This window comes from Lathamus discolor, chromosome 20 (assembly GCF_037157495.1).
Source record: "Lathamus discolor isolate bLatDis1 chromosome 20, bLatDis1.hap1, whole genome shotgun sequence".
Lineage (NCBI taxonomy): Eukaryota > Metazoa > Chordata > Aves > Psittaciformes > Psittacidae > Lathamus > Lathamus discolor.
Window position 1 is genome coordinate 883,396 of NC_088903.1, and position 26,344 is coordinate 909,739.

Consider the following 26,344-nt stretch of genomic DNA (forward strand, 5'->3'; position numbering starts at 1 on the left):
TATGAGCTGCTGTCCCCATCCCATGGTAAATCACAGAGTAAATGCAGTTAACCAACCATCTGTGCTACGGCAAGGAGGTCAAAGCAGAATAGAGCCTTTGTTGCGGAACAGTTCGATTTCTGCACATAAAAAGCATTCTTCATCATGCTTACTCTGGCTTTAGCTATTGAGCCAGACACAAGCAGGCAACAGCATGGAGAGCGTGTTGTTCCTTCCTGAGCTTTCCTGTACATGAAGAGAAAATGTGTGAATCTACCTCAAACCCCTGTGCCTTGGTTAGAAGAGCAGCCTGGAGAGATCCATCTCCTCCAGCTTTATTTGTCAATACTGGAGACATCTCCTGGTGAGCCCATCACCCCAAGCTCCCTTCGTAAGTCAACAGGAGGAAATGCTTCCCAGACACTCTTCATCTGACCTATTTTAGCCTTTTAGCTCATGATGAAATGAATCATTCTTATTTCTCTCTCTGACAATAAAGCAAGTCTAGACAAGTAACTCAGCTATTGATACTTAAATCTGGATAGCGTGATTTCACTTCTGGGGTCCCTATCCGACTACAGCTCTCTTACTGCCTTGCCAGGGCAAATCACTTCTGTCTCTCTCACAGTCATCAGCAGCACAGGCACAGAACACTATACTAGCGTTGTAAACCCATGGAAAATAATTGCATGGAAGCTCCTGATGAAGTCCAGGCAGAAACTAGCACAGATTACAGGAGGGTTCAGGTTCAGAAATGCAAGCGTAAGCCTGAACATACAATTATCACTAGTCCAGCATCCTGGCCTGTACCAGCACCAGTGTGGCAGCAGGAGCAGGGCAGTGATTGTGCTCCTGCACTGGGCACTGGTGAGGCCGCACCTCAAATCCTGTGTTCAGCTCTGGGCCCCTCACTACAAGAGAGACACTGATGTGCTGGAGCCGGGCCAGAGAAGGGAATGGAGCTGGTGCAGGGCCTGGAGCCCAAGTGTGATGGGGAACGGCTGAGGGACCTGGGGGGTTCAGATGGAGAAGAGAAGGCTCAGGGGGGACCTGATGGCTCCCTACAAGTGCCTGACAGGAGGATGGAGCCAGGAGGGGCTGGGCTCTGCTCCCAAGGAACAAGGGATGGGACAAGAGGAACCGGCCTCAAGCTGCACCAGGGCAGGTTTAGATGGAGCTGAGGAACAATTCCTGCCCCAGAGGGTGCTCAGGCATTGGAACAGGCTGCCCAGGGCAGGGCTGCAGGCACCGGCCCTGCAAGTGCTCGCACACCGTGAAGACAAGGCCTCAGTGCCATGGGGCAGTGGTGGCCTTGGCAGTGCTGGGAATGGTTGGACTGGGCGAGCTTAAAGGGCTTTTCCAGCCTGGCTGATTCTAGGATTCTACAATAGTGTTCCCTTTCGATGCCACTTGATGTTTGTTTTGCACAGCAAACACACAATGTGCATTCAAAGAAGAGGGTTAGCATCTCAGCAGGCTAACCCGAAACCCTTGAGGATGGAGACCCCCAGGAGGACATGGGAACTCTAATGAAACAAGGAAGATTATCCCAGCTGCAGTGCCATGGACGCAAGGCCCCTTATCCCAATTCCCTTCATAATATCCTCACACCTGGACACTCTGTCAGAGTAAGTCAATTAAAGGCAGCTTCATAAAACCACATTTCACTTCAAAGCTCTTCTCTTGGGGGAAAACCAGCCTCAGCAACCTGACTCTTCCCACAGTGACATGGCAAGGTCAAAAAGCTTCCCATGAACAGTGTGTTTCTGCAAGTTTCCAGGCAGTTGCCCTGTCTTCTCAATTCCCAAGAAGGAATTCCAACTGGCTGGGAACAAACCAGACGCAGGCAGATTTTCATAGGCTACTCCTACGAGCTCTGTCAGTGGCAAGCTGTGCTTCTGTTAGAAGAACCAAAATGAAAGATCATCACTTATCTTAATCATTGCAAAGGGTTTACCATGCTCTGAGCTCAACATCTCATTTAGCTCTTTCCTGAGAGCTGGACAGGAGGAGCTGGAGAAGTGCAATTGCTGAATCTCAGGGGGTCCTCTCTATTAATCATTGAAATGGATCCTGTTTCATTATCTACCATCAGAGTATAATGCAATTAGTGTCCATTATACATTAGAGATATTTATTAGTCCTCCAGTACATATGGACTCGTACTCAAGGCAGTGGCAGCCCGTTACACTCACTGTAACTTCTTTATCACCAGGGGTAAGGAGCTGAGTGGAATTAGCTCTGCAGGGATTCCCTACCTGCAAAGAGCAGGAGTGTTCCTTGTGCACATTAAAGTCATCATTAATTTATCATGGGAAATGGCACATATGGGATGAAAAGTGGTATCTGAAAGGCTCCTGAATAGTCTTGAGGGCAGAGAGACGTGTTCGTGATGTTCATGAAAGGCAGCACCAGACCTGAACAGATACCCTGCTGGTGACTGGTTGAGGGAGTACAGGCTGATTTGTGCCTTCATGCTAAAATCACACGTGTTGCATGCTTGGTTTCTGTGCAAAACCACCTAGAATGCAGCATGTTTGAGTTTCATTCCCAATCTGGCATTCAAAGAACATCCTCCCCCATCACTGTGAGGATGAAGAGGAGGGTTTCTGGACTCACAGAAGAAAGCCCCACGTTACCCAGCTGTATGTATTGTGACCACACAAAGCACCCAACCTATGCTGAGCGCCTTACCCCACCAGTGAGCATCCTGCACCTTTATTCTGTTTTCCTAGTGAAGTTCAGTTTTGTCCCTTCTCTACTAAAAGACACAGACAGGCTGGAGAGGGTCCACAGAAGGGCCACAGAGATGATCCAAGGATTGGGAAGCCATGTGCGGAAAGGTCAGGGAAGCCAAAACCACAGGGGCCAGCCAAAACCAGTAGCACTGGGTAGCAGCAACTGGGAGGGAGCAAGCTGACACCTCCAGGCATTGCAAACAGGGTGGAAAAGCATCAGACAGTGACAATGGCTCTGAGGAAGGACAGTAAAGAACCAACATGAATTGATATAAAGGCACCTGCTGCTGTGAGATGGTTTACAAAGGGTTTGCTCAACAGGACTATTGTGTACAACCTACTAAGACAGAGAAGATGCCCATGGGGAGGAGCTACACAGTATTATTCTCCTGCAGCCTGCTTATCACAAAACCTGAAGCGGTAAATTACCCTGGCATTGCTAACAGCTAATAGCCAGGTTGCTGTTCGGTTCCAGCAGATACCATCAGCCTCCCTTCAGACTGACCATAAGGTCTGGTATAAGCAGTGGCACAGCCTTGAATCTGAGCGTCTCCCTGATGTTTATCAGCACATTTGAAGAAACACGCAGCCAAAATGGAGCAAGGCTTGTGGGGATAAACCACCGGAACAGCAATCAGCGTCTGTTCCCACTCTTCAGTAGAAACAAAGATAACGCTGTTAATAGTGAGCATAGAGAGAGCATAAATCTAACCATGATTAAATTCTGCTCCCTGTGAGCTAAACCAATATTCAGTCGCTATCATGAAGACTACAAATGTATTCACAGCCCAAAACTGCTTCAGCCTGATTCTGTCCCTGATCTTGTTTTCAAAACGACATTTGCAAAAGACGTAGCCACACCACTCATCTTTCACCTTCTTAGCCTCTATTTCACATGGTTTTGGCATCTTTGAAGAAAGGGAGGATGATTCCCCTTCTCCAGGCTCTGCCAAGACACAAGACCATCCCTGGTGATGCCCATATGGCAGATAGTCAACTTGGGGCCTACTGTGTGCCCAGGGAGTGCTTATTTCTTTCTATGTACAGAGACGCAAGGTGACTAGTACAGAGAGATCTACAGACCAAAGTCAGGTAACCCCATCCATGATACAGATAACAGTATGAGATGAACACATTTGTAAGCTCTTGATTTCTCAGAGCATTTGCTTACCTAGGATCGCAAAGAAACTTGGTCTTTTCACCTTCTTCTCTCCAAATAAGCCATTCGCGGAAAGAGGGATGAACAAACATTCGCGTCATATCTCTACGTTTGATAAGAAACATAGAAAGGTTCTCCATCCTCTGCTGAAAGTCATCCCACTCCAAAGTGCCCTCAATGTTACCTGCATTAATGGCCTGAAAAATATGTTCATCTGTTAATGGATGCAGAGATGCCACTGCCACATTCAAGAGAGGCATAACCCGATCAAAGGAAGACTGCGTTGGGAACTTCATATTGCACTGCAATAGGTAAACTTCTGACAGAGACACTGGCACTACTTTGTAGCTGGAGCTTTTTAGTACTAGGTATCCTTTCTCGATGAGATCAAAGGTGAGTTTTAGGTACAGGTAGGATCCTTGGCTCAAGGTCTTGAGGTGAGAACTGAGTTTGCCAAACGTAGTGTTGTCCATTTTGCCGTTGAGCGAGATGTTGTTCTGGATCTCTGAGCTGCTGTGTATCCGATGAAGGATATATGCCTGCAGGTCCTGGTCTATAGCTTCATTCTCTTCCAGTCTATCCAAAAATATTCTGTGGAACGGCAACAGCTTAATTATTTCCTACAAAGAAAGGACAAAAGAAAAGGGTACTCATGCTGGCAGTGTTTATTATTCATTAAGTAAATGTAATTCTTCTTACAATAGCACCTTTGAGACTCCTTTAAGACCTCTTCCATCAGGGCAGGCACACAAGGTGGCAGTTTGTGCCCTCGGGACCTCACAATCTCATCTATACTCAAGTAGGTTGTGTGTGAAACATGACTGGAATAAAACTGTGCAAAACAGTGCAAACACGGCCGGCAAATTCACCCCGAGCAGTGCCCTTGTTATTCCTACCTCATTCCCACCATGTATCAATGTGACATCCCTTTTGCTGTCATGGCAGAGCAAAAGGACAAGGAGATGACCAATGTGAGGTACTCTCCAGTGCCAAATAAATACATCTATCTGCTGCAAGATAGTGTGGCCACGGCTTCTGCTGAACTCAGTGACGATGCTTATGCAACATAAACCAAAGATCATCAAAGGCCTTTCCAAAGGAATTCTTGCATCCTGGGCTTTCAGTCTCTGCCTAGAGAGGAGGAATGGCACAATGGAGCTGGACCAGCCAGATTCAGGAGAAGACATCAACTTCCCAAGAAAATGAAGAGGGTGAGCACAGTGCAAACCTCATGCTCGCAGTTAGCACCACAGGGCTCAAAAAACCCAAATGAAAGGAGGGATTCAAGTCATAGGGATGCAGTTTACCCACGATTAAGAGAAGATTTCTTCCAAATGATGTTTAATCTACCCCATTAATGAGCAAAACCAAAGAACTCCAGCACAAAGCAGCCTGTGCTCTCCTGGTGTCTTGGGGAGCAGATGCTGTTCCTTGTTACCAAGGCAGTGTGCAGCAGCTGCCTGCTTTGATGGAACCAGCACTCAGTGCCCTGCCAGGAGGACCACAGTAAATCAACCTGTGGATCTCAGTAAATATTAGTCAATCTCAGTAAAGGTGCTTAATGGAGCTCGGTAAAAATGAACTCCACAGCTCTGTGCTGCTGAAAAAAAAGGCTAATAATGAAAAAATGAGAACTACGGAGCTGCAGACAATCACTTCTGCCTGGAGCAGCTGGGCCAGCTGAAGAGCAGCTCTGAGCTGGAATTCAAATGTGTGCCCCATCCTTCCGACATCTGTCTCCTCTGGGCTCCTGGCTCTGACACTCAGTGTGAATGTTTCTGCAAGTGATGCTGCAAATCAACCAGCTCTGCTGCGAAAGAGCTGAAAGAGCAGATCTGCCCGAACTCGGTCACTGTGTTTGCGCACAGTGCAGCCAGGCTGAGAGAGCTGGGCTGGATCAGCCTGGACAAGAGAAGGCTCCTGAAGGGGAGACCTGAGAGCAGCTCCAGTGCCTAAAGGGGATGCAGGAAACCTGGAGAGGGGCTTTGGACAAGGGCCTGTAGGGACAGGCCAAGGGGAATGGCTTGAACCTGCCCGAGGGGAGACTGAGATGAGCTCTTAGGCAGAAGCTCTTCCCTGTGAGGGTGCTGAGGCGCTGGCACAGGGTGCCCAGAGAAGCTGTGGCTGCCCCATCCCTGGCAGTGCTCAAGGCCAGGTTGGACACAGGGGCTTGGAGCAAGCCTCTCCAGTGGAAGGGGTCCCTGCCTGTGGCAGAGGCTGGAGCTGGATGAGCTTTAAGCTCCCTTCAACCCAAACCAGTTTGGGATATTATGATTCCCAGCTTGCTCTGGTCATGTGAGCAGTTGTGCTAACAAGCTAAAGTCAGCTCAATCCTTCTGCCCAGAGGATGGCAGTGAGTAGCTAAGGGCAGGCTGAAGGTAAAAACCTGGCCAACTGCAATTTAAAATACTAATACTTCAGGACAACCTAAACCCCCAAGAACACTCAGAGCTTCAGCACCAGCTCAAGGAAGTCTTCTCTGAGCTGAATTATGTCTTGGACTGACACTGACTCCTCCAGACTGAAACAATCAAAGCCTCACACTGTGGGTCACACAGAAGGGGTATGAAGATAGGGATTATTTTGCCCTTCCACATGGAGGAGAGGATGTTCTCAAGCAACACTGACAGACATTAGGCCCTACCCTCCTATTATGCTTGGGAAGTAGCCTGTTGGCACTTGAGCTGTCTCACTCAAATGATCTAAACTCTTTGCTGATGCACATTTACTGACAGGAATAAGCAATGCTGGATTAGATCCATTCAAAGCTGTAGAATGAGTCTGGGGACATGAATGTAAATCCAAGTACAAAAAAGCCCCAAAAGGATAACCTGAAATAAGGGTCTAAGCAAATCCACATATCCACTAAGATCTTTATCAAAGCCCACCACGACAATGGCACAGCTTCTCACAGTTCTTGGTCTCAACATACCTGTAGACTTGTCCTGACTGTCACTACCAGCTTCAGCCAGGAAGGGAATTTCCCAATCATCTTGCTCAGGAATGATACTATGGTGTCTCCATAATCCGGCTTGTGAAATTCAGCCTCATTTAAACCATCAATTAATATAATGAAATCTTCATCAGGGATCTTCCTCTCTGTGAGAAAGAGAAAAAGTCTTTATTTGAAAGGCAAGACATGCAACTACAATGTACTGCAAAGTCACTACAGTGGTTTAAAGCACCATCAGGTACTGCTAAAGAAGAAAGGCACAGTAGCAGCTCCTTTTTATGGTACATGACACAGAGGCAGGCGACACATATTCAATTCAACACACACAACTGATGCCCCTCAGATAGAACAGCTAACCATTTTTAAACATTACCTCCTCCACAAAGTCCAATGTTACTTGATGTGAATCAGTATCTTGTGGAGAAGTTTTACTAAACAAACTATCCGTGGTTCTTTATAGCTTTAATATTAAACTCTCCCCCTGATGTCAGCCTGGCTTCATTTCTGCAGCTGCTGAATGAAGCTGCACCAAGAAGTTCACCTCCCCAGCACCTCCAGATCCTTCCAGTCTTGGCATCTGCACTCTGGGCGCTGACTTCTTGATGGATGAAGGTCTTTGCAAGCATCGTGAAGCAAAAGCAAGGCCGATTCACAGGCCAAGCCATTATGTGAGGAGAGTAAACCATCACTCTGCGTGTGGGCGTCAGGCAGGCAACAGTTTGGAGGTTACATCCTCTGTTCAAAATGACTCTGACTTCCAGGCCTGTTAAAGCACTTTGATCCCAAGCCTGTAACTTTTACAAAGCCTCTTTTATAAATGAGTTGAGGGGAACAAAAATGGTCCCACAAAAAGCATGTTTTTTAACCAGGATTATTTTGCTGCTGGTGAACACTGATGCAGACAATGGAGTCGGTGTTTCTATAGCTCCTGCTCAGCTATAACTAATGGAAAGATTCTTCTGGACTTGCATCTCAAGCTCAAGTGGTATCTTCTCAAAGGTAATCTCCCCTAATAAAAATGGGTGGGAAACAGGACATCTGAGCCCACTGTTGACATATGCTGTTAACTTGGTACTACAGATGCTGAGCTATATAAAGCTTGCTCTTCTTTGGAAGTACCATGACTCAATCTTGCTATCAAAAAGCTCAGTACTCCCAATAGCAGGTGGGCTCTTCAAATTGCACCAGGAAATTCTCTATAAGCACAAGATGTTCACTGATGACAGGAGCATCTCTGTGGTGTTTCAGGAAGAACAGAAACACGTAAACACCTTGTGTTTGGTACAGCTGAGCATCTTGTCCTGGCCTGACATTACCCAGCTGCATTTATTTCCTAAGGCACTGCTCATATCCCTATGAAAAACATGTATTTCGCATGAAAATGACCACAGATTTCCATTAACTTCTCAGGAAGGTTATCTGGTACACTTTATGACCCTTTGAAATCTAGGAGTGAAAATGGTGCTTGAGTTTTATACCCACATCTCATGTTTCTCATAAAGCCTGAGGGAGAGAGGAGAAAGCAGGGAGCAGGGGAAGAATCAGAACTTTGTTCTCCTACATATGTATCTTTGAGAAACACGAATCTAACTTTCTCAGTCACATTCACCATAAACAGCTACACAGTAATTTTGTCCCAGTAGCACTAAAGCTTCAACAGCACCTTGTAAAAGACCTGTTGATATATTTACAGAGTCTTGAATGTGAGATGTTTTAAAGCCAATTTCCAGACACTGTTCACTTTGGTACAGAACACTGGGTGCAGATTAGCTCGCCAGTACTGTCCATCAGCAAGGCTGGAAGGTGGGAGTCCTGATCACTAGCTCCACTGGAGCTGTATTCAGTGCAGAGCACAAGAGGGGAAAAAGAAAAAGGCTTTTCTCTACCCTCCAAAATTTAAGACCAGAATAATATGCATCAGAGAACGGTTCTGGGTTTGAAAGGACCTTAAAGATCATCTAATTCCAACCCCCCTGCCACGAGATGCTCTGATTCAAGAGCTGAAATACCTCCTAAGGATTTACTGTAATAACCAGGAATTCTTTTCCTTTAGAACAGTGATTCCTAAATGTATCTTCTTATTTTTGCCAGGAGTGTTGGTAGGGAAGAGTAGCCACACTACTCCTACAGTGACATTTCTCCATGCCAGGAAAATCAACTGTGCTGGCTCCACGTCTGCTTTGTGCCTGGTGGAATCACGCGTGTTGGACCCAGCTGCTGCTGCTCAGAGTTCGGATGCTGTGTTCTGAAGAGCTGATTTGAGCAACAGGGCTTTGAATCTGGTGGAAGCTGCATTGATTTCACGTTGGCTCCTACACTGTGATATGGAGGGTGGTAACAACAAATTATCTGAACTATTACTGCAGCCAACTTGCAGCATTGTGTTTGGATAACCATGGTTCTGCAGGACAACAGAGTCCTGAACTCTGCAGTGCTCTGACAGTTTTCATGGCAACGAGCAAAGAAATCTAGCAATTGTCACAAGGAATTAGTTGTGTCTTGCAGAGAAAAGAAGGAAAAGGAGACAAAGCCAGTGTTGCATTAGAAAAAAGCTCTGAAGCCTGTAATCAGGATAAGGCTTGTTACAAACCTCCCTAGAAGCTTACCCAGGGGATTTATGGACTTTCATGCTATCAGCTTGTATGGTGAAAGCTTCAAATTCTCAAAAGCCCACTAAATAATGGCAGGGAACCAGAGAATCAACCAGGTTGGAAAAGACCTTTAAGATCATCAAGTCCAACCATTCCCTGCTGCATCGGGAGAAGAAGGGTGGTTAACCCCTTGCTTCCAAAGGCACATGGTTTCCCAGCTCCTGCAGAACCCAGCTCTTCCCTGCAGCTCTCGGCATGTGACTCACAAGCATTAATCCATCACTTCCCCAAAAAGCCAAAAAAATAAGGTGTGCGGGAGCTCAGGGAAAATGCATGGAATGTTACAGGCTGGTTCAGCCTGGAGAAGAGAAAGCTCCTGAAGGGGAGACCTTACAGCAGCTCCAGTGCCTAAAGGGGCTACAGAAACCTGGAGAGGGGCTTGGGACAAGGGCCTGTAGGCACAGGACAAGGGGTGATGGGTTCAAACTGAAACAGGGGAAGTTCAGGTTGGAGATAAGGAAGAAGTTCTTCAAGATGATGGTGCTGAGGTGCTGGCACAGGGTGCCTAAAGAAGTGGTGAATGCCCCGTCCCTGGCAGTTTGGACACATGGACTCGGAGCAACTTGCTCTAGTGGAAGGGGTCCCTGCTCATGGGAGGGGCTGGAACTGGAGGAGCTTTAAGTTCCCTTCAACCCAAACCATTCCTTCATTCTCTCGACGATTACAATACCTTTGTGCAGGTTCTCCAAGGGCTCCAGGACTCCCCTGCGGAAGGAGGCCATGGGGTCTTGCACGCAGGACCTCAGGCTGAGCATGCTCTGCAGGTGGGGCTCTCGCAGGAGCTGCTCCCTGTAGGCGACGAACTGGGGCGAGCGGCAGAGCAGCGCGGCCACGTTGTGCACAAACTCTGGCACCAGGCAGGTGTAGGCATTGTCAGCCTGGCAGTAGTGATAAGCAACGACCTGGCGAAGAGAGAAAGAACAAAACCCACATCTTCATCAGCCACGGGGCGGGCAGGGTGGTCAAAGCAGCGGTCTCGATTTGCTGAGCCTGATGCATTGTGGCAGGTGAGGTCTTTAAGAGAAGTGAGTGCTAACTCCCTGTGACATGAATCCAGGCGAATCAGCTGGTAAAACCAGGCACTGATCTGAGAAATGACTGGACCTGCCGCTGGAGGAATAAATGGAATTAAGCTGTAGCTGCTCCCACAGACAGACAGTGACAGACAGTGACACAGCCGGAGCCCACAGCGAGGAGGGAGCGCTAGGACTGTGCTCCAAGCTCTGGTTAAGTGCTCACTGTCAGTAATAACTTGTGATTGTTTCCTTGATCTTATTTATTATTTGCTGTTTGCAAATGTCAAGCTCTGTAGGAGCAGGCAGAGAGCACCCACTGAGGACCTGACATCAAGGCAGCATCTGCAAAGGACAGATCCCCACGAAGGAGGAGACATCAGAGTTACTGCACATTCGTGAGCCACTGTGAGCCCTCACTCAGAAAACCAATTTAACAGGGAAAAACAAGGGAAAACATTCTCTTTTCCCAAGTCACCTGCCTTTCCAGCTCCTCGAACTCTGCATCCACTAAACTCTGCCCACTTATTAAAGCCCAGTGGTATCTCCTCAGTCCAATCTGCCAACTGTCCTGTTTCTGTTTGCAATATTAATAGATACTCACAGAGATCTCTCTCTGCTTGCAATGCTCTGGTCAGGCTGCTTCAGCTCCTCCTGTCCCTCACACAGCACTACCTGGCCTTTTGCTGTGAGTGTCTGCCAGGTCAAACAGCCTTTTCCTGCTCCCCCCTTCATTGGGTCTTCTTTCCAAATGTCACTGACAGCATCCAAAACTCTCCTGGCAAGCCAGGAGGGAACAGTTTTGTACCAAAACCCTCCAGTCACGGAGATGCTGTGAGGGCTGGAGCAGCTCTGCTCTGGAGCCAGGCTGAGAGAGCTGGGCTGGGGCAGCCTGGAGAAGAGAAGGCTCCTGAAGGGGAGACCTGAGAGCAGCTCCAGTGCCTAAAGGGGCTGCAGGAAACCTGGAGAGGGGCTTGGGACAAGGGCCTGTAGGGACAGGCCAAGGGGAATGGCTTGAACCTGCCCGAGGGGAGACTGAGATGAGCTCTTAGGCAGAAGCTCTTCCCTGTGAGGGTGCTGAGGCGCTGGCACAGGGTGCCCAGAGAAGCTGTGGCTGCCCCATCCCTGGCAGTGCTCAAGGCCAGGTTGGACACAGGGGCTTGGAGCAAGCTGCTCCAGTGGAAGGGGACCCTGCCCGTGGCAGAGGCTGGAGCTGGATGAGCTTTAAGCTCCCTTCCCACCCAAACCACTCTGATTCCATGAAGAGCACCACTGCCCTGGAGCACAGAATGCCATAGAATATTGCATAAACCACATTTCTGAACCCGGGAACACCATACAGCCAAGGACACTGCACACATGAGATTGCTGTGGCTTTTCTGAATGCCATGTGCACTCAGATGGAATGTGTCCCACGCTGCGGGCCGTGATTAGGGCTCTCTCTGGCTTTCCACCTGCAATAAGCAGCCCTCGGTTCACAGCAGACGGGGTGATGCATCCAGCCTCTGAGCTCTGTGACTGCGAAGCATGGTACCAAGAAAGGAAGCCATCAGGCTGTGGGGTCCTCACACATTGCTGGCTCAGTGCTGGCTTTTAACCTTAACTAATAATATATGAAATTACCAGTGTAGTCTAATGCAACAATTTCCATTCACAGTCACAGTGAGGTGTGATGCACAGAGTGCTGATACAGGTAGGGTTTTATTTCAGTTATCAAGCCCTAATACTTATGACTTAAGCTTCAATGGATACCTCCAAATTCCTAACAGATTTTTTCCTACCAGCCAGTTAAAATATAATTTATTCCCTTAGAGAACAGCCCTGGGTAAAGCAATAATGAAGATAGCTATTTCTTTCCAACAATCCTATTTATTTGGGGATTATAAGGTGTGGAGTCTATAGCATAAAGTTCTTAAGTGGCCATCCCTTGATATCAGGTACCCGGTAACAGAAACCACATTGCTGTAAGCAGAGCTCTTGCTCCCTCACAGTGAAGGGAATGGTCACTGCTGGATACTGGGACATACCCCAGCTACAACTCAGTTAATTTAAGCTCCTTCATGTCCAGTCTTGATCCTTGTGCTGGATTTACTGATCTATTGACTAAGCCTTAAACTGCAGGTTAAATGCGAAGCTCAATAGGTGGATCTGAAGCTAAAGCAGTAGCAATGAAGATCTGGGAAAGGCATTTTGAGAACATCAGAAATGTGACTGCACCAAAATTCATCTTGATGTTATTTATTCTCCGCGACATTTTTTCCACCTTCAAATCAAAGAGAAGCTGCCAAAAGCCAGCGCTGTGAGCTCAGCCTGGTGCTAGGAATCGAGCTCCTCACCGACAGAGCCAGAGCTGGGTGGGAAACACTTTTGTCACCAGAGAATCTTCCACCTTCCACTGGAGCAGCTTGCTCAGAGCCCCTGTGTCCAACCTGGCCTTGAGCACTGCCAGGGATGGGGCAGCCACAGCTTCTCTGGGCACCCTGTGCCAGCGCCTCAGCACCCTCACAGGGAAGAGCTTCTGCCTAAGAGCTCATCTCAGTCTCCCCTCGGGCAGGTAAAAGCCGTTCCCCTTGGCCTCGCACTGGTAAAACTCATCCTGTAAAACTTTCCAAGGTTTCAAAGCACTTCCCTGTTCCTCGGGAATGAAGCCATGTTTAATGCACAAAGTGAATGGAAGAGACCTGAGGACAACCCACAGGTTCATGTTGAAGGGGCCCAGTCCCAAACAGGTTCAAACCCTGTTCTTTCTCCCCTGTATTATGTGGACACCTTTAAGATCCAGCCACTAATGTTCTGGAGAAGGCCATTTCCCACTCATTTCACTTTATATATTTATATACTAAATAACTTTACACTGAAAAATTCTGCTCTCCATAAACGCTGATTTTTCCATAAATCCAACTACTCTGCTTTCAAAAACTGCTTGAAAAAATTCCAACCCTCTCTCACCATCAACAAAATCCTTGAATTAAACATTTCATTTTATCTAGGAACTCTGTTACCAGGGAACAGCGCGTTCTTCCAAAGGGATGGACATGGCTGCAGGCTGGGACCAGGAAACATTCGCTGTTGCCCAAAACAATTTAAGGCATTGTTTTTCTCCTTTCAGTTTGAACTGTGAGGGTAGTGAGGCACTGGAATGGGTTGCCCAGGGTGGTTGTGAGTGCTCCATCCCTGGCAGTGTTCAAGGCCAGGTTGGATGAAGCCTTGTGTGGGATGGTTTAGTGTGAGGTGTCCCTGCCCATGGCAGGGGGGTTGGAACTGGATGATCTTAAGGTCCTTTCCAACCCAAACTGTTCTATGATCCTATGATTCTAACTTAGCCATCACATAGCACCAAACACTCTAAACAGTGAATTGGACCTGCAAAACCTTTAGACTCCATTCCAGCAATCAGGTTTGTTCTATCATTCTACATTTAACATTTCATTAAGCTTCAATCACTGGGTTGCAAACACGAAATATACAACACCCGCCAGTATCTCTAACACAGAGGTGACAAGGATGGGAAAAGTAACACCCAGATTGAGGGAAGTGTTCAAGAGATCCGTTTATGTCATCTTTCTAAGGGCTGAGAATGCAGTTTCAACAAGTCGAGTGACTCCGCACCGAGCAAGCAAGGCATTATGTTGTTTATACGAAACATCAAATGCCAAGAAGTTACAAACTTGGATAGTTCCCTTTCCTGCTTGAAAGGGAGCTTCAAAGCAATCCTCTCTCATATGGGGCATGTTTTACTTGCAGTGGTTACCTCCTCCAGCTGGCTACGCACCACATGCCGTTTATCAGGAGCTTTCTGGTAGCCAATTTATTCTAGCTATTAATGATGTGTTCTAGAGCTTGAGAAGCACCAGACGCGGTGAAGGCAGAGCAACGCCTCTAAGAGACCATGGCCACTGTTCAACACAGCCCCATTCTCTCCTGGAGCGCGGTCAAGGAGCACCAAAACTCTCATTTCCTCAGAAATGACACAAACTTCAGCTTCTGAATTGCTAAAGCACAATTACGACAGACATTCACAGTCTCTTTGGGTGTTAAATCCAGCACATCTTCAGGAGCCTCTTCCAACACCAGCCATCCTATTCTACTCAGAGGCCACAACCTCTTCCCATTTCTCCCTTCATCCAGCCTCATGTAACCTTCAACTTCCCACCACGCTTTCTGCTGTCCTTCCATTGGGGTTCACAACTTCCTTGGATGCAGCCCTCATGTCCCATCCTGACATATGGATGTTTCACATTCCTTCCTGCACCTCTTCTTCCCCCACCATGCAAACTGCTCCACATCTCCAAGGCCAAGCTACTGATTTCCCCTGGCTTGGGCTCAGCTGAGCAGATATGGAAGAATTCCATGATGTAAGAAAAAAAAAGGGAGATTCCTTCATACAAGTCAGGACCTAGGAAAACAGCTGCTGGGTGAGAAAGGAAGATGTTATTCCAAGGATAATGTAAAATGCCAGTGGAAGAGAAGGGGAAGACCTATGAACACAGCAGGAGAAAGAGGCTGAAGTAGGCACAGAGAGGAGAAAAAATGAAGTACAAAAGAGACTGTGCATCACCTATAAAGTACAGAGGGAGAGGAGAGACTTAACTGCGACAGGGGGGAAGAAAAGAGAGAGAAGGGGAAGAAAATGACATGTCAGGAGGAGCAGAGACGACAATAGTGTGAGAAAGGCTGGAGAACATTGAAGGAGAAAAAGGGGCTGAAGGTGGCTCAAGGGAAATAAGTTATTTTTACTTATTAGGATAGGCCCATTTTAAGCAGGTCTCTGGCACTATTTGTGAATATCATCCCTTTGACGTCCCACCTCTGGTGTCATTTAAGGGGGCTGGAGCACCTCCCATACAAAGACAGGCTGAGAACACTGGGGCTGTTCAGCCTGGAGAAGAGAAGCTGCGTGGAGACCTCAGAGCAGCTTCCAGTGTCTGAAGGGGGCTACAAGGATGCTGGAGAGGGACTCTTCATCAGGGACTGGAGCGACAGGATAAGGGGTGATGGGTTCAAACTGAAACCGGGGAAGTTCAGGGTGGAGATAAGGAGGAACTCCTTGCATGGGAGCGTGCTGAGGCGCTGGCACAGGGTGCCCAGAGAAGCTGTGGCTGCCCCATCCCTGGCAGTGCTCAAGGCCAGGTTGGACACAGGGGCTTGGAGCAAGCTGCTCCAGTGGGAGGTGTCCCTGCCCGTGGCAAGGGGTTGGGACTGGGTGAGCTTTAAGGTCCCTTCAACCCAAACCATTCTGTGACCCTGTTTGTCTCAGCCTTCTTCACTGTATTGCACAAGGAGGCCATTCTGCAAACCACCTCTCCAAAGGACCAACCTCACAGATCCGAGCTCACAGCAACACCCCAGTTCCTCCGCTGCTTCTGTGTTGTCTTTTAACCCTATTTCTGTACCTAATAAAATCTCTCTTTTCTTTTTGACCCATACAACATAGCTTCAAATGAATTCAGCACAATGATTTCTCTGCCATTTGCCAGGCTGTAATAATGGAAATGAAAATCAGCACTGCTATATTTTATCCATCGCACATGACCGTGCATGGATGTGGTGACCCAGTTTGTTGGGAATGTTCATTACTTTTACATAGGGGAGTGTGCCAGTGAATGCCCTCTGAAACTCATTAGTGTCGCAGGGCATCAAGGCTCAAAGTAATGAATCCCCCACCTCTATAAGGTACTCCCTCTTGTTTTTAACTATGCCTGTAGCAACCATAATGCCTCTTTGGCCTATGGCTTGGAGGATGGGGAGAAGAGCATCCAAAGCCACCAGCCGTGCTCAGCACCAGCTGAGTGCACTAATGCAATGGATGTACAGCTCCTCACCAGCTGCTCTACATAAGGTACAACCCATTAGTGCAGCAGAGCTGGCTTTCAAGCCCATTTGTTTAAGTGCTGCTACCACAAGTAACCACAGAGCATCCAGAAAGCCAAAGAATGTAGCTGTTCAATGGGTTATTTAAAACTGTAGAGCAAATCCATTAAAAATCCTCTGTGAGTAAAAGACAAAACCCTCAGGGAAAATGGAGAAGGTGACCCTAAGCAGAGAGGACACGGTTTAGACTTCTTCCTTAGAGCTGAACTGATCTCACCTTGGGCTATTGTACCTCTGAACGGCGCTGGTGCCCCTTGCTGAAAGGCAAAGGCCACCTCTTTGTGGATCAGTGTTTTTCAATGCAGGGTTGGTGGGAAAGCTTCTCATTTAACTTCTCTGAGGTAAAGGACCAGCTCTGGACAAGAAAGATTGTGTCACCATCCCTGGAAGTATTTAAAAGACATGTAGATGTGGCATTGAGGGACATGATCTAGTGGTGAACTTGGCACCATGGTTAGACACGGTGATCTTAAAGGTCTTTTCCAACCTAAATGATGCTGTGATTCTCGCGTCATGCTCCAGCTGAGTACATCAGTCCAAGTTATATATCGCCCAGCATCACCTGGAGCAAGAAAGGTGGCTCTGCAAGGACAGCCAGGTGGAAATGACGTTGAGAAGTATTTTAATGGATAAAAGCTTAAACAGTGAAAAGGCAGAAGAAGCAAGATGCGACATGGGAGGGGTGTGGAGCTGCCTTTGGAAGGGATCTTAGCTTTAAAATCCTTCAGATTGACATCTTTTTTCCTCCCAGTCCCACCTTACAGTCATTCCATGCTATCAGGCAATATGTTTACAAGCAATAGGCAGAAGTAGATGGGCTCACAGTTACGTGAAGCTCCGTGTTCGGCTCCCTGTGGCTACCCCACCTGGAAAGCTGGGCTGCATCTATGTGAAGGAGCCAAGTCTCGCCTGACTTGGCGTTGCAGAACTGGCAGCCTGCTCACTTGAAATCCATTCAGCAACCCTGCAAACTTATTTCCATAACACATGCATATATATTAAACCAAAAGACTAACCAAGCAGTTCTGCCAGAAATGCTTATGTTTTACTTGCAAGTGTCAAGATGGGTGTTGCAATGTGAGTAGTTTTGTTCATGACTTTTGAGAGCTTGCCAGATCTGGAAAGACAACCGCTCTTGTTCTCCCCTTCCTTTAAGCGTCTCTACTCCACGCTATGGTACAAACCCCTCCTGAGACAAGGGATGGAGGAAAAGCTGCAGAGAAACTTCCCCAGCTCTGGAGTCCACTGCTGAGCACTGGGATCTGCTACATGTGCCCATGCTCCTCACCAGTACTGGTGGGAAGTCCATCAGCAACCGCTGCCTCGGCTCCAGCTCAGAGGCAGGAGAAGCTTATGAGTGAAAGGGAAAAAAGGGGATTGTGCCAGCTCAGTTCCCAGCAAAGGGGTTAATGTTACCTTTAAAATTAGGGAGCTGATCCACAGAAATCTCTCCTAAGAAGCTTTTAACATTCCCATATCCTTAGTATTTTCCTTGCAAGGACATGGAAGGCGAAGCATTTCCATCTTGATGCCTCAAGGCACACCTCTTTATGTCCATCATGCAGCCCTGAATGTGACCCTGGTGTCACAGCAAGACTTTGAACTTTCCCTTTCCCTTGACATGACCAAAATGATCACTAAGAGCTGGAGCAGATGGGACGATGCTCCAGGGAATGATGCAAAGGCAGTATTGTATTTCCAGCATTTTTGCCACTCAAGGCAGAATCACTCTGCTTCCACTTCCAAAATATGAGTAAGATGGGCTCGTGGGAAGAGGAATGACAAAACAAACAGAGCAGGGAAGAGGACTGAAATGAACGGAGCAATCCCAGTATTAAACTCCTCGTTTTCTGTCATCCTTTCAGGATAAACTACTGCAAAACCTGAAGAGGACCCAACCCTTCCTACCACCATCAGTGTGGCAAAAGTCTCCGTTTCTGACCAAAGAGAGGGACTGAAACAAGAGAAAACCGGCACAGGGTGCCCAGAGAAGCTGTGGCTGCCCCATCCCTGGCAGCGTTCAAGGCCAGGTTGGACACAGGGGCTTGGAGCAAGCTGCTCCAGTGGAAGGGGTCCCTGCCTGGAACTGGATGAGCTTTAAGGTCGCTTCCAACACAAACCAGTCTGATTCTATAAATCATGGAGCACTTTGAACTCTTCCCTAAGAATACAACAAAGTAATGTTCTTTTCCAGCATGGGAAGACTCAGTGGGGCTTCTCCTGCGCAGTCTTCAGTTACTTATTTCTAAAATGAATTATTTGCTCATCTCTGACAGAAGCTAAAAGCAACCCTTTGCCCCCAAGAAGTTCCTGCATGAAGAACAGGCAGGAAAATACAACCCTGAGTAATCCAGAGGAGGAAAAGCAACTGTTCACCTTTCATTTCTGTCAGCAGAAAGACACCACTGCTGAGTTTGGGGTAAGTGACATTTGCAGAAGGCACGGAGTGGGTGAGAGGGATGTCGAGCTTCCCACCGGCATTCTGGAGCCTGCACCAACCTTTACTTCAGCCTGTTAAAGAGTGTTCTTAATCTCCTGTTGTAACAGTCTGCATTTCTGTACCACAATGACCACAGCACAACCCGCTCTGCTCAGTGCAAGCAGAGGTGGAACATCTGCACACAGCTTTATCTGGCTCCTCACATGTTTTGTACATCTCCTACAGTATTCCTGACAACTGCAGTTGCCCATCACTGTCAACACTTTCTTCTCTGCTTCAATCCTGACTCCAGTCTTAATGCAACTGTAAAACACACATGGCCAAGAAATACTTTTCCAATGAGACCCAGCTGTGGGTCAGTCTTTCTTTCCTTCACTTCCTTGGGCTCTTTTTAGCTCAGCTGCTTGAACAAAACCTGTTTTAATTAGGCCATCAGCAATTCCTTTTTATTCCACACCTACTGGTATAGGCATATGCTACTCTTTCCCTTCCCCCTGCATCAAAGGACATTCCACTTCAGTTCTTTTCCTTCTTTTCTTTCTTAGATTAGATTTTGGAGAGCTTTTGGCTTATCTATGGGAAAGCTTTTCCTAAACTGTCCCCAAGAATGTGGCCCCAGACATTCAGATTAGGCAGCTCAATTATTTTAACTGGCTATTTTTACTACTGTCTACCAAGACATTCAGTGTATTCGCTCTGTTTAAGAGCTCAGCATATTCAAAGCCTCTTACAAACAGCAAATTCTCATGATCTCTCAAAAGCGAGTTGTGATTTGAGTTCCTGAATGAGGCGATCGCACACAGAACAAAGAGCTCAACACTGTTATTTTAATGGAATTGCAATTCCCTTGCCAGGTCAGTAATCCTTTTTCTCCCAGTGTCACTCAGAGACTTCAAAACCCACAGCTGGGACGGAATAGTCAGTGTTTGTTTTATCTAGCAGGGCATCATACGGCACGGTTCCTCCTAAGCAAATCAATTTATCTGCTGCTGACAGCAAGTATTCATCAACAGTGATGCTGAGCTGTACTGCTCAGGAGGTTACTAAGAGTGCACTAAGCACATGACTTCCAGCTATCAATGTGACAAAACAGCCTCAACCATTTTATTCGCCTTTATTTCCCTTCCTGAGGCTTGATAATCCATCAAACCGACTGATTGTAGCATGTGCGTTACTGTTTGTAGCATGCTGCACAGCAGGTCTGATGCAGTAAAACCAGAATTGTTTATGATAAAGAACCATCAGGACCAACAGAGCTCCAAAAAAAGCCAACATGAAAATCATCAAACCAACAAAAAACCCCTCCTATACTCAGGAATTCACAGAGTTTGGGTGGCTTGGGTTGGAAGGGACCTTAAAGCTCACCCAGTTCCAAACCCAGTCCACCTTCCCCTAGTTCCAGCATCAGCACCTTTATCTGCATTTTCAACAGGCAGAGAAAGGGATGCAGGCAGATGAGATGCTGGTCTCCAAGGAACCCAACAAGGCTAATGGCAAAGCTGGGAATAGACCCAAGGTCTCCAACTGCTGAATCAAGCCCTGCTGCTGCTCTGACTCATCCCAGGAACTGTTTGCTAAACACTATGGAACCTCTCAGAAGTTCTGGATGCTGTGTCAGCTATTTGGGTAGAAGAAGCAATTCCAAGTACTCTAAGGTCAACTCCACAGCCTTGGCATTGATCTTTTCAGGAAGGCCTGATGTCTGGAAGCCAGTGACAGCTATTTCTGGAATGTACCTCCATTTACTGGGAGATTAACAGTCATAGCAAAGGTCTGTAATCCTGCTGCTGGCACAAGACGGAAGACATTTTCCTAACTCATTTGTTAGGTTCTGACAGCAAAACACAGGATTTGCTTTGCAGAAGTATGGCATGAGGATGAGCAGGGCTTTAAAACCCCTTCCTAAAGGGGTCTGCAGCCAAGGGATAACAACCTATTTTGACTTTCTTTTTGGCTCTAAAGATTGGTTTTGCTCTTTTCTCAAGTGATCAGTGGTGCAAAAAAGCTTCAGTGCATGATGTATGCAGTGGACGTGACACTGTTTGGAAGAGCCACATCCCTTACCTTTTTCAGGAGGAAACTGAGGCTAGGACTGTATCCATTTATCAATTCCCCATCAAGCAGGATTACTTAAGCACTCAGGGGAAGAAAGCTGAGACAGATATTTGAAGCAGAGACAGCACACTTTACAGCCTTTCTGGTAGTCTGTACCTTAAGATTTGCACGGAATACGATGACTAATGTGTCCTGACCAAAACCAGACCTGGCCATTGCATTCCTTTCAAGAACTCCATGTAGGAAAGGAGAGTATCAAGCCTTAGTATCTATTTTTGCAGACATCACACGCTCTCTGGCTTGCCATCTGTGTGCAGCAGAAAAGCAGATAAGACAAGACAGTATCTGGCACAAAGAGCCAAGCAAAACATGCCCTGGTAATAATTTAGAACAAAGACTTTGGCTGATACTTTCCTCTCCAAAGGGGGAGCAGGCAACAGGAAAGCATTAACTGCTCACATCATCCCCAAAGGTGGAGGAGGAGCAAGCTCCTCAGATTTCAAAGCAGCAGAATAGCACCTTCCCACCACCACCAAAGCAGGGTTAAATCACAGTAATGCAATAAAATTCAAGCTGTAAATCTCACCTACTGTGACAGTGTTATATACAACCCACTCTTAAGAGAATCACAGAATGGTTTGGGTTGGAAGAGACCTTAAAGCTCATCCAGTTCCAACCCTCTGCCACAGGCAGGGACACTTTCCACACCTCCACTGCTCCAAGCCCCATCCAACCTGGCCACAGCTTCTCTGGGCACCCTGTGCCAGTCCCTCAGCACCCTCACAGGGAAGAGCATCTGCCTTATCTCCAACCTGAACTTCCCCTGTTTCAGTTTGAACCCATCACCCCTTGTCCTATTGCTCCAGTCCCTGATGAAGAGTCCCTCTCCAGCATCCTTGTAGCCCCCTTCAAATACTGGAAGCTGCCCTGATGCCCCCACTCAGCTTCTCTTTTCCAGGCTGAACAGCCCCAACTTTCTCAGCCTGTCTTTATATGGGAGGTGCTCCAGCCCTGATCATCCTCACTGCCTTCTCTGGACAGGATTTGTATGGATAAAGTATGATGGCGGGGAAAGAAAAACTCTCAAGGAAATAGATTTGACGTAGTGGTAATTTCATTTTACAGAAAGGACTTTCCTAAGTGAATAAAACTTGTCCCAGAAGTTTTTCTCTAGACTCCCCAAGCAGGCATTCAAGCACACGCATTCCCCAGCACACAGGGTGATGTAAGGAAGGAGACCTTCCAACAGGTCCCATTAAAATGGCCATGTTCCCAAGCCCCAAACCAATCCCATTCCCATACCTGTGATGCGAGTCTCCTCATGGCTTCTTCCTGGCGCCGGCGCATCTCAGGGGTCCCAGGGCAGCTCCCACTGGTGATGGACGAGTGGGCAGAAGGCGGCTGGGTCAAGGGCAGCTCTCGGTTTGCATCCACATCTGTCCCAAGGAAAGAGGTGATGAATGGCTGCAGGGCAAGCACGACCCACAGCTTTCCTATTCCAGCCCAGGCTGGTTTCCATGCATGGAAGTTATTTAAAGTACTTTCCATAAACAGGATTTCAGGCAGCAAAAGACTGTGACACCGTCCAGAGGCTCCCTAAGAAACTCCCCTTGGAAGCAGCCCCTTCGGGAAGGACCGCTAAGATAAAGTGTTGAGCTCACCTTATTCATCTTCTCCAGTGTAATTTCATTGACTTTAATTACAGTAACTGAGTTGTGTGCTCTCAAAGGTATGCTCCATCTTCTCTAGGTTTGCTATGGGTTAGTGCAGTGCTCTCCCTCTCTGCAGCTCTGCCAATACATTCTCAACAAGTGCTGGTTAATTTGGTTCCAAGTCCGTCTTCAGTGGAGACAGCCATTTTTTCTGAATGATGTGTCTATTTTCTAACCTAAATAACTGGAGAGCCACAGCTCATATATCCATCTGAAGCCCATTAATGTACTCAGAGGGACAGAAGCAGGAGTAGCACCGGGATCGGGAAAAGGCTTGCAAGCCCATGAATTATACTGGCATCACCTCTGCCAAGTTTAACAGCTTTCTATAGCATGTTGCTGTTGCTTTTTTGCCTGGCAAAGCAGTAGTTGGCTTTACCAGCAGATTGCTACAACAGGCCATTCACCTGGCCTTTGTGGGTCACTCAAAACCACTCAAAACAATAGTTTTCAATGACAGCACTTGATGATGTCTAATTACCGAGTCCTCCCAAGTGCAGCCTGCACTGGCAAAGGATTTTCCTGAATGGATCACTGCAATGCATTCCTGAGCTTGACTTGAAATCATAATGCAAACAACGAGCCATTTAATGGCAAACAGAGGAGGATGACTACTGCCTACATAATTAAACCCTGAAGGTGTGAGTAATGAGGCACATTTTTGTTTCTGAGCACGCAACACCACCTTTACCTATATTTCTAAGACAAGAAGTAAGAGGCTATATTTATGCCAGTTTACTAATGCTGACAGCACAAGTGCTGTAATACAGTCTGGTCATTTGATGAAGCATTCACTATTAAACATAGATTTTACTAAGCATAATAGATGAAGAAAAGAATCAAAGGCACTTGCAGTACAATTGTTATCTTCTACAGCTAGACTGAGACTTGTGATGTCTTTAGGAAATAAAGCCAAATTAGATGATTGATTCTGAAGGTCTCCAACCCAGTAACTAACACTGAGGAATCATTCAGCTTTCAACTTCACAGACAAACCAGAGGGTGAACTGAACAACCGTGTGCTAACCACGACCAAGGATCTTTGTCCTTTGTGCATGAAAGATGCACCTTCTCCTTTGAAACAGCCCAGAAACAGTTAAGTACAATTGTCTCTTTAATCTCCACAATCCATCCCTCTGAGCAGACCGAGGAGACGTACAGTTGGTGCACTGCAGAGCTGCAGTTAAAATATAGAAACAAGCCTTGCTTTTCACTGTGCATTGGTCATTTAGCTCTGACAAGTGACATTATTCAGCACACAGACATTTGGTGACATTTCAGATATTTCAATGTGGCTAAGACTGCTGCATTCCAGTAAGCAGATTTCACTACAGCTTCCCTGAGATACAGTGACCTAGATCCTTAAAGACACCTTTAGGTACCTAACCCAGTATCTTCAACCCTGTCTGATTCACTTACTGAGAGCTGAATGATTTCTAAATGTTGTCATCTCCACGTGCAAACAGGTCAGGGCAGAGTGATGTGAACTGATGGGACCACAGGAGGTAAAGCAAGCCTTGGTGAGGAGCCTACATGGGCCTGCAACCCACCCTCAGCATTTATACCATGATAAACCGACCTAAGCACCATGGGTGGAAGAATGAACTGGCATGGATTTGTGACAATGGAATATGGGCAATTAAAACTGAAATCTTCCCAAGAGAAAAACTGTGATGTTCCTGTGTCAGAGAAATAAAGAGACAGACCACTGTGACTTCAAACTGGAACAGAAGCAGAATAAATGCTGCTGATGGATGCTCCCTCTGCTTGGCAACAAGGACCAAGCTGATTTCTTGGGCCTGAAGAAACGGGATCAATTCCACCAACAGCTATTCCAAAACCTATGGAAAAGCTCTCTGATTCTGGAAGGCCTGCGTCCTGCTGCACTTACGTTTAGGGGAGGCATGGGGGCTATCAGAAGCAATCTGCCTCATCCTTGTGCCGTGGCAGCTGAGCGCCACCAGCCTGGAGATGATGGCGGTTTTCCCAAAGCCGATATTCCCAACGATGACGACGCCTCGGTTGACGCTGGTGTTTGAACTCTGGAGCTGGGCATCTATCTCATGGAACACCCAGTCCCGGCCAACAAAGACGGACTCGGTGGTGATGCTGGGCACCTCGAAAAGCAGTGGCTTCAGAGAGATGTCAGGAGGTCTGTAGGGTGCAAAGCGCACTGTAAAGAGAAAGACAGGGAAAGAACATAAATGTCAATGCTGGCACTAAGAATATAGTTCAGGAATTGCTGTTTCATCTTTCTCAGGAATCTATTAATGAAAAGATTGAAGGTGAAAAGAACAGAATCTTGTTTATGCCCACAGCTTTGTTTGTAAAAGCATTTGGTTCATTCATAGCATTTGCCACCAAAGACAAGGGGTTTACAGCAGGAAAAATGACATTTCTGGCTTAAAGTCACCATAATCCAAGGCCCTGCCACAGGCAGGAGGGTTCACTGTCCAAAGCACCCTGTGAGACAGTGTTGTATGCCTGCTTAATAGATGTATAGATGAGAAGGCTCCTTAAGGGGAGACCTCAGAGCAGCTCCAGTGCCTGAAAGGGCTACAGGAAACCTGGAGAGGGGCTTTGGACAAGAGCCCGCAGGGACAGGCCAAGGGGAATGGCTTGAACCTGCCTGAGGGGAGACTGAGATGAGCTCTTAGGCAGAAGCTCTTCCCTGTGAGGGTGCTGAGGCGCTGGCACAGGGTGCCCAGAGAAGCTGTGGCTGCCCCATCCCTGGCAGTGCTCAAGGCCAGGTTGGACACAGGGGCTTGGAGCAAGCTGCTCCAGTGGAAGGGGTCCCTGCCCGTGGCAGGGGTTGGAGCTGGATGAGCTTTAAGGCCCCTTCCACCCCATTTCATGATAATAAAATAGTACAACGAAACCCAAACAAGCCTTGAAATGTTTTTGGGAACATTTGGGGGTGGAGGGAGAGGGTATCTGCCATTCTTTCCATGTGGCACAAGCTATCTTGGGAATGCACACGTAAAACCAGTAACAACTATGCACAGATCGGGTGCAAAGATGCTATTACAAAGATCAACTCATATGGCATGTTTCGATTAAGAGATCCTTAATTGGGAGATGATCTGCATAAATCTATTAAAACCACTTGGTGATGAAAGCACTTCGTGCTGGCAGAGACAGTTGCTGGATCTTCCCACTTCACCACCAAAATGGTTTGTTAATTAAAACCTTGCAGAAGGTGGCCACAACGACAGCAGGTGATTCCCACTCAGGGGGAGGTTTGTCACACTGCAAACTTCCACTTCTAGAATGCAACTCCTTCAAGGCAGGGCTGACGTGGATGGAGGGACACGATTTCAGCCCTGGACCTGCTCTGAAGGCACCTTCCAGGGGCAGTCCAAGTGCCGCACTTGAATATATTCAACACATGGATTTGAGCTGATGTGGTAAGCTGGGGAGCATTTGAGCTGTGGAGCACAGAAGCTGAGTTCAATTGGGGTTGAGATCAAACGGCACGCTGCGAACAAAAACCATCAGACAAAATGTAGATGTCTTCAGAGCACATTTTAAAAGCAATCCTAGGAAGCCCCAGGGGAGCAGTTCCCTGAGCTGCATCCCAAAGTGGGTGCCAGGATGAGCTCCCAGCACGCTCCTCCCGGATCTTCCAGCCATCTAGTTCCAACTCCTACGAGCTCATCTCAATCTCCCCTCTGGCAGGTTAAAGCCATTCCCAACCTGGCCATGAACACTTAAATCTGGCACAGACCTGACCACGGAGCTGACCCATTACAGCAGAGCTGATAGAGGGGCTG

The 26,344-nt window shown here is 47.3% G+C and overlaps 1 protein-coding gene across 9 annotated transcripts in view; it reads right to left on the reverse strand.

Annotated features, from left to right (window-relative positions):
• The window catches only part of TANC2 (tetratricopeptide repeat, ankyrin repeat and coiled-coil containing 2), a 218,465-nt gene that overhangs the window by 42,716 nt on the left and 149,405 nt on the right, over nt 1-26,344 (reverse strand). For all 9 annotated transcript variants that reach the window (XM_065698868.1, XM_065698863.1, XM_065698867.1 and 6 more), the window contains 5 exons: nt 24,463-24,744; nt 22,162-22,295; nt 10,151-10,382; nt 6,809-6,975; nt 3,889-4,496 (listed from right to left, as the gene is read on the reverse strand). In XM_065698868.1, coding sequence (XP_065554940.1) covers nt 3,889-4,496; nt 6,809-6,975; nt 10,151-10,382; nt 22,162-22,295; nt 24,463-24,744 — 1,423 coding nt within the window. The remainder of the gene's footprint in view (nt 1-3,888; nt 4,497-6,808; nt 6,976-10,150; nt 10,383-22,161; nt 22,296-24,462; nt 24,745-26,344) is intronic.